The sequence below is a fragment of the Bos mutus genome, chromosome 10 (assembly GCF_027580195.1).
Source record: "Bos mutus isolate GX-2022 chromosome 10, NWIPB_WYAK_1.1, whole genome shotgun sequence".
In the NCBI taxonomy this organism is placed as follows: domain Eukaryota; kingdom Metazoa; phylum Chordata; class Mammalia; order Artiodactyla; family Bovidae; genus Bos; species Bos mutus.
Window position 1 is genome coordinate 33,283,562 of NC_091626.1, and position 9,073 is coordinate 33,292,634.

The following is a 9,073-nucleotide window of genomic DNA, read 5'->3' on the forward strand; positions in this document are numbered from 1 at the left end:
CCCCCTGGAGAAGGAAATGAAAACCCACTCCAATATTCTTTCCTGGAGAATTCCATGGATAGGGAAGCCTGGCAGGCTACAGTTCATGCAGTTGCAAAGAGTCCGACACGACTGAGCAAGTAGACATGACATTGGCCCATTAGATCAAGAAAATTCAATGCTGTATTATAACTCCAGTAGAGATAAAATGATTATTTAAAATGTGAAAAAATAGTTCAAAAATATAATATATTTAATAAATATTTTATATGTTTCCTTCCTAAAGAGACATCTATTGGACTGACAATTTGTTCATTTATTCATCAAAGTTTTAATGGACCAGGAATTTATCTAAGCACAGGAGGAATGAGATGATTAAGACATTCTAATTCATTGATTCAGTAACTGTCTATTGAGAGCACACTGGATTTTGAGTTCTATTTTAGAAGATGGAGATAGAGCAGAGAATAAGACAAAGCCCTTGCCCTCAAGGAGTTTACATTCCAATGTAGGATAAAAATAGTAAGCAAACAAATATAAGAATAATGTCAAGTAGTGTTAAATCTTATGAAGAAAGATGAAGCAGGATAAAAAGTTAAAGAGTGACTCTGTAGCATGCGTGTTTGTGTTTGTGTGTGTGAACGCATTAAACAACGTGATCAATTGAGACTGAGGGATTCTGGAGGGAATAAGGTCAGGTTGGGGGAAGAGCAAGAGCATAACCTTCAAGGAAAGATGGAGTTTGGTGTGGCTGAAGAACATCAAGAAGGCTGGTGTGGCTCAAGCAAAAATACTGCAGAGCAGAGTGTTAGAACTGGACGTTGGAGAGATAACAGGGGCCAAGTCTCGGAGTGCCTTGGAGACTGTGATAAATGATGGAGTCTTAGGGTGAAGGGAGGTGATTGGTGGATTTGGGGCTATGGGTAGTCCCTCTGTGAAAAACTGGCTGGAGGGGGCCAGACTGGAAGCAGGGAACTGGGAAGTGATGATAGCAGTTTGGATGAGAAATGATGGCGGCGTGGACAAGAATGAAAGCAGAGGAGTGGTGAGAAGTGATCAGGCTTGAGATGTATTTTGAATATTGACCTGATTTGTAGTAGGAAGGGGTAATAACTAGTGGTTTGGATAGAGCGATGTGGAGGGTACTGTCAAAGGGAGAAAGGAGTTAAGGATAATACCAAAGTTTTTGTTCTGAGCAACTGGTTGGGAAACAGTAGTCATATACTTCTATTGGGAAACTAGGGGAGGAGTAGATTGGGAGAATTAAAAAAATTCTGCTTTGGACAGGTTAAGTTTGAGATGTCTATTAGATATCCAAATTAACAGTTGGATATATGAATCTGAGTCGGGTTTTTTTTTTTATGGTAGAGATATACATTTTGGAGTTATCAGTGTATAAACATCATTTAAGTCCATGAGACTAGATACAATCAACTTGGGCACAGATAGAGAAGACAAGGGAGAGACTGAATATTAAAGTATGCTGATGGATAGTGGTAGGGAAGAGATGGAGAAGGCAGCAGAGGAGATAGAGAATTGCTATTGAGGGGAATAAAAACTAGGAGAATGTTATATCTCAGGAACCAAGGAAGTGTTTCAAGAAGGAGAGTATAAGCCATAAGAAAAGCCCCCAAGAGACCAAGTAAGATGAAGACTGAGAGTTTTTTTTTTTTTTTTCCTTTTTGGCCACACTACAGCTTTTGGGATCTTAGTTCCCTGACCAGGGTTTGAACCTGGGTCCTTTGCAGTGAGCACTTGGAGTCATAATTCCTGGACCATCAAGAAAGTCCCAATAACATAGAATAGAACACTGGTTTTGATAAGACATGACCCTTTCTTTCAGGAGTTTATAGTATAGTGGCAGTGGGGAAGTAAGGAAACAAGCAAATCGCTCTCAACTGTGGAAGTTGTGTTCTAGCAATGTTGACACATTTCTGGACATGAGTTGAGGAAGGAGCAAGGAATTTTCCTTGGGGAGTCAAGGGAAGCTACGTTGAGCAGATGTACATTTTTTTTTTGGCAGATGTACTTTTGGATTCTGGTAGGTAGGATGGAGGGAAAAAAACCAAGATTCATAAAACTTAAAAATATTTCTTTTCTAGTTGGTTGTTGATTTTTTTACAATCACTCGGGCAAAACTAATATTTCCTCTCAAGTGAATACCCAACTACAATTACTCCATGTAGACATATTTATCAATTATCAGTAAACATGATGACTATATTATAAGGACAATATACACATTCAATCATACCCTGTTCCATTTGGAGGACACTCTTGTAATGATATTCTTCCTAGTTGTAGCCTTTATCTTTTAATTATACTTTAATTCCTTTTCATAGCTGTGTTTAAGTGTAGAGACCCTATTCTTTTTTCTTATTGAAGTATAGTTGATTTAAAACATTGTGTTAATTTCTGCTATACAGCAAAGTGATTTAGTTATACATGTATATATAATTTTTATATTCTTTTCCATTATGGTTTTTCACAGGATATTGAATGTAATTCTCTGTGCCATGCAGTAAGACCTTGTTTATTCATTGTGTATATAAGATTTTGTTGTTTAGTTGCTAAGTTGTGTCCGACTCTTTGTGACCCCATGGACTGACCCCATGCATGCCAGGCTTCCCCATCCTTCACTATCTCCCAGAGTTTGCTCAAATTCATGTCCATTGAATTGGTGATGCTATCTAACCATCTCATCCCTATGCTTAATCATAGTAGCTGCTATGTACCTAATACTTACCAATGTAAGACACTGTTCTAAGAGCTACATGTATTAATTTATTTTGTTCTCATGACCTTAATATCTCTACTGTCCCTTTAAAAGATTCATGACAACTGAGGCACAGAGAAGTTGAACGACGTACTTAAGGCCACACAGTAATTGCAGAGTCAATATTAGAATTGGGCTGTTTGGCTTCAGAGCACACTACTTTGAGAAGTATGCTGATGTGACCATACTATTATATCTTTACCTTTCTAAGATAGGTAGTTATTAGGGAAAAATCTGTGTAGCTCATGAAATTCTCCAGGCCAGAATACTGGAGTGGGTAGCCTTTCCCTTCTCCAGGGGATCTTCCCAACCCAGGGATTGAACACAGTCTCCCACATTGCAGGTGGATTCTTTACCAGCAGAACCAGAAGGGAAGCCCTTTCACTTATTTAAGGGATAGGCTCTCTTTGACTTGAATTTTTCTGAATTCCTTGACTTCAGTTTTCCAAAGATTCAGTAAACTAGTTGCAGGTTGTCACTGTGGAATGAGCCAGTAGGACCCAGGGACTAGATATTGAATACTTCTCCACATGGAGAAGAGATCATGAGCTCTTCTACAGTTGACTGTGGATTTTCATGTGACTGTGTCCAGGTTTACATTCAATTAGTTCGTACATGAAGAGGATGGTGGTAAAGAGAGTTAGGTAGGGTCTTTGTGGTGGAGAAGATCCCTCTACTGATAAAAATGTTCACTTCACTTGGCTTCTAGATGTATATGGCTCACATCTTTATTTCCCTTAAAGATGTGAGATACTGTGGATTTTAAAAAGGTACAAAGTGTAAGCTTGTGAGATACTGTGGACTTAAAAAATGTACAAAGTGTAAAAGCAACAATGTTTGGGAGTGCCTATTATGAGCAAAAGACCTGTACAGAACTGTACAAAAAAGATCTCCACAACCCAGATAATCACGATGGTGTGATCACTGACCTAGAGCCAGACATCCTGGAATGTGAAGTCAAGTAGGCCTTAGGAAGCATCACTACGAACAAAGCTAGTGGAGGTGATGGAATTCCAGTTGAATTCCAAATCCTAAAAGATAATGCTGTGAAAGTGCTGCAATCAATATGCCAGTAAATTTGGAAAACTCAGCAGTGGCCACGGGACTGGAAAAGGTCAGTTTTCACTCCAATCCCAAAGAAAGGCAATGCCAAAGAATGCTCAAACTACCACACAATTGCACTCATCTCACACGCTAGTAAAGTAATGCTCAATATTCTCCAAACCAGCCTTCAGCAATACGTGAACCATGAACTTCCAGATGTTCAAGCTGGTTTTAGAAAAGGCAGAGGAACCAGAGATCAAATTGCCAACATCTGCTGGATCATTGAAAAAGCAAGAGAGTTCCAGAAAAACACCTATTTCTGCTTTATTGACTATGCCAAAGCCTTTGATTGTGTGAATCACAATAAACTGTGGAAAATTCTGAAAGAGATGGGAATACCAGACCACCTGACCTGCCTCTTGAGAAACCTGTATGCAGGTCAGGAAGCAACAGTTAGAACTGGACATGGAGCAACAGACTGGTTCCAAATAGGAAAAGGAGTACATCAAGGCTGTATATTGTCATCCTGCTTATTTAACTTATATGCAAAGTAGATCATGAGAAACACTGGGCTAGAAGAAGCACAAGCTGGAATCAAGATTGCCAGGAGAAATATCAATAACCTCAGATATGCAGAGGACACTACCCTTATGGCAGAAAGTAAAGAGGAACTAAAAAGCCTCTTGATGAAAGTGAAAGAGGAGAGTGAAAAAGTTGGCTTAAAGCTCAACATTCAGAAATCTAAGGTTATGGCATTCAGACTATAAAGAAACCTGAGCACCGAAGGATTGATGCTTTTGAACTGTGCTGTTGGAAAAGATTCTTGAGAGTCCCTTGGACTGCAAGGAGATCCAACCAGTCCATCCTAAAAGAGATCTGTCCTGGGTGTTCATTGGAAGAACTGATGTTGAAGCTGAAACTCCAATACTTTGGCCACCTGATATGAAGAGCTCATTCATTTGAAAAGACCCTGATGCTGGGAAAGATTGAGGGCAGGAGGAGAAGGGGATGACAGAGGATGAGATGGTTGGATGGCATCACCGATTCAATGGACATGAGTTTGGATAAACTCCTGGAGTTGGTGATGGACAGGGAGGCCTGGAGTGCTGCGGTTCATGGGGTCACAAAGAGTCAGACATGACTGAGCGACTCAACTGAACTGAACTATGAGCAAAGTATTGCTTTGGTAATAGTGGCTGTGATATCTTGAGAGCTAAAGCAAGGAATAGCCAAAATCTAGGATCTTTAATGCTCAAATAACAGCAAGTATGTATACAACTGAAACAAAATAATTTGTTCCTGGTGAAATCTAGAGGTGGTCCAGCCTTTGTTTCCTCTCTGATGTTTTTTATAGGCTGATTTTACCTCTAAAGACAGTTTTATCCTTTTTATTTCTGACACTGTGCTGTAATTGGTTCCCCCAAAAGCTGGAGATGGGATATGTAATTTAAAATTATTTATTTACTTATTTTAAATTTGGCTGCATTGGTTCTTAGTTGCAGCAAGTTGGATCTTTCAGTGAAGCTTGCGGGCCCTCTGGTTGTGGCATATGGGCTTAGTTGGCCACGGCATGTGGGATCTTAGCTCCCCAACCTATGAGTCCCCTTCATTGCAAGGCAGATTCTTAACCACTGGACCACCAGGGAAGTCCCATGAACATGCAATTTTTAAAAGCACTCGAAACCTTGTGGGTTCTATTTTTTTTTTGTTAGCAGTTTTTGAAACTAGGCAGTCTTTTGGACTGTAATGAGATCAAATCAGTCAATCCTAAAGGAAAGAACCCTGACTATTCATTGGAAGAACTGATGCTGAAGGTGAAACTTTGATACTCTGGCCACCTGATGCCAAGAACCAACTTATTGTAAAAGACCCTGGTGTTGGGAAAGATTGAGGGCAGGAGGAGAAGGGGATGACAGAGTATGAGATGGTTGGATGGCATCACTGACTCATTGGACATGAATCTGAGCAAACTCCGGTAAATAGTGAAGGACAGGGAAGCCTGGCATGCTGCAGTCCAAGAGGTCACAAAGAGCTGGACAGGACTTAGTGACTGAATGATAACAACAATCTGCCAGTTCCCTAGCCTGGGACAAAGCAAATGTAGAATAAATAACCTTTGCTAAGATGTTTAAGGTCAAGATCCTAATAATCTTCTTAAGTTGCAGACCTAATCTTACAATTAGATTTTTTTTTCTCCTCCGAGTGAAAGTCTATCTGCACTTCTCTTTTTTCTGTTCTCATTCAAAGGTTCTCCTCTGGGCATGTATGTGTATGTGCTTAGTTGCTCAGTCATGTCTGACTCTTTGTGACCCTATGGACTGTAGCCCACCAGGCTTGTCTGTCCATGGGATTTCCCAAGCAAGAATACTGGAGTGGGTTGCCATTCCCTTCTCCAGGGGATCTTCCCAATCCAGGGATCAAATTCAGGTCTCCCACATGCAAGCAGATTCTTTACCGTCTGAGCCACCAGGGAAACCCTTCTTTGGGCACAGCCACTATAATTTCAGAAAAGCTTAAGGGAATTAGCATTCAAATTTGCTCCTAATTTCTACAAATATAGAAAAACCTGCTAGGGAGTGGATACTATTTTCACTGTGGTTTTCTCCCTGTCTGCTATGTCATAGTGTCATAAATCAGGTACATCTAGCAGGAGGAGGAGACGTAGGTGATTGTTTAGTTCTGGAAAAGAAGCTACTTTCTACAGAAAGGATTTCAAATAGCCCCACAGCAAAGCCAGCACTCAAACAGGTTTCCTGTGGGCTATTTCCCCCCCGCTGCTCTGGACCCAAAGCCAAAGTGAAGAAGAGAAACTTCCCTATCACAAAATCTCAAATCTCTGGTACCTCAAGCTGATCTTATAGTGATCAAGCAGTTTATCATATTCCAAAAAGTTGTAAAATCTAGGCTATTGTAAATTGAAGCATTTTATGAATTTGCTTTTAAAAAGTTTAATCGGATTTACTTTAGAGTTAAGAGAAAAATAAGAGTCAAAGTGGAAAAAATTAGATAAGCGATCACATGAGAAACTTTGGAACACTCAATATAACCAAAAGAATTAAGTTGTAACTACACTATCTTAACTGTCAGACCTTAAAATATTTTATGCCATATTTTGTGCTTTCGGGACATACGTTGAAATAATTAAGAAATTTTATATTAATCTTTATTTTTTACTTTTAAAACATATTGATTAAAAACCTCTTTTAATTCAAAATACAGATTGCCTAACATATTTAAAATCTTTGAATACTTTTTCTTCAATCTACTTCCACAGGAAAATGAAAGTACATCAGGATAGCACCAATTGTTATGGAAAAATGAATGTTCTAATGCTACTAATTTCAGCATTTCATTTATAAATGGCATGGGGTGAATATATGAGAAGTGGCAAGAACACTCCTTTCACCGGTTGTGCAACTAGTGGGTTTCTTTTTTTTTTGTAAAAGAGAATTGTGACGCACCACATTGTTAATCAGCTATACCCCAGTACAAAAAAAAAAGGTAAAAAGAACTGAGATGCAATTACACTACATTTTATAATGTTCACAGTAAAGAAAGTTGATGAATCTTCAGGCAAATATTAAGTAACATCTGTAGCCCCAAAGTCTAGACGGCAATTCAGCATATTTCCCCAGCATTATTCATTTGGTTAAAGCAGAGAAAAGGGTTACAATAAAAGTGATATACAGGTTGTTCTAACAACAGCAAAGACCTTGGTTGCTGTGACGCCCAGCTACCTGGCTTCCGCCAGGCCTGCACCCAGTACTGACAATGGAGATAAGCCAGGCCCCTCTGAAGCAGGGATGTTACCTCCCACACCTTGTGACCCGTTCGCAGGGGTGGGTTTCCCACTTTTCTTACCTGCGTAGTGATCGAACACAGTGGGCACGTATTCCTCGGGGAAGGCATCGTTGGCGTAGCTCATCAGCAGGCAGGTCTTGCCCACGGCGCCGTCCCCCACCACCACACACTTGAGCATCTTTTTCTCCTCGTGGCCACCGCAGCCGCAGCTGCTGTCATTTCCCTCCTGGCAGTTCATGCTCGCGGCTCCAGCTGCTGTGACTGTGCTGTGGTTGTTGCTTCTCCCACTTCTTCCAAAGCCCATGAAGCCCGCGGCAGGCTTGAGATCACTCTGCCTTACTCGGAGTAACTGGGATCCTGCAGACTTGTCCAAGGTGGCTGGCACATGCCCTCTCACTTACCATACTGATCAGGACAGGTAACGCACTGGGGAGAGTGATTAAAAGCATCTGTCCCTTTCCCCCATCAGTTCAAGTTAAGAAATCCTCATCTTCACCGAATTCAAGGGCATTCCTGGGAGTCTAGAAATTTCAACAGCTCGAGGGTTTCTCTCTGGTCCCCTGTTCTCCAAGCCTGAGGGAACTCACTGGAATTTTGCTAAATCTTCCCCATTTTCCACTTCACATCTAACATGGAGGAAAGCTGGGCTCTTTTAATGGAGTTTTTCCTTGCTTCCTCCAGCTTGCCGAGTGTCAGGAAATCATGGGTTTCCTGCTGCATTCCATATTAGGATCAGTGGGCTGGAGAAGGCTGCAACAATGGGAGCTCTGTGTGTGTGTGTTTGTACTTCTGGGGAACGCTGCCAGGACATGGAGTGGGAAAACTCTAGGGGTCCCACTGCAGACTCAAGCTGTCAGACTTCCTGTTTCATCCAGGGCTGGAGAGCCTGTTTGCCTGTGGCTGGCTGGGAAGAGGCTGACGAAAGGATGAAAACCCCGGAGTACTGTCTGCCACAGAAACACAGGGAGCCACACCAGCCGTTGTAGGATAATATATGACATCATTCCTCACTGAGTCACCAGTTAAAAGCTCTGCAAATTAAAACTGGACAGTTCTTCACATACTTAAATGAGAAACCGTAAGAAATTTGTTCTGGCAATAAAGAAGAAAACCTTCCAGAGTTTCACTGTTTCAAAGGGAAATGTTCTTGTAGATTGTAGGTTTAAGATGTGTGATCAGGTTTATAAGCTGCCACATTTGAGCTCAACACTCATACGTGTATTCCAGACACAAACATTTTTATGGTTGTAGCACATAAGAAATCAATCAGATGTGGGATGTTTGCATCTTCTTATTAGCGAATAAACACACATGTCTTGGCTCACCCTTACTTGTGGAAATGAGAGCATGTGGGACAGCTTTATTGGTTTGTTTCAGGTCTCCAAACGCTGCTTTTTCCTGAACAGTTCCATTTTTGATTTAGTCTTCTCCCCTTGGTCAGCCTGGTCCTCTTCAATTACAAAGGAGCCATTG

General features: G+C 40.9%; 1 protein-coding gene across 2 annotated transcripts in view; it reads right to left on the reverse strand.

The window, feature by feature from the left end:
- The window catches only part of RHOJ (ras homolog family member J), a 105,834-nt gene extending 97,417 nt beyond the window's left edge, over positions 1 to 8,417 (reverse strand). Inside the window, exon 1 of one of the 2 annotated variants that reach the window (XM_070377752.1) lies at positions 7,661 to 8,417. In XM_070377752.1, the coding sequence (XP_070233853.1) occupies positions 7,661 to 7,904 (244 nt within the window). In that variant the 5' untranslated portion in view covers positions 7,905 to 8,417. The remainder of the gene's footprint in view (positions 1 to 7,660) is intronic. The other variant, XM_005898264.3, reaches the window with a different exon arrangement.
- Between the last annotated feature and the right edge of the window lie 656 nt (positions 8,418 to 9,073).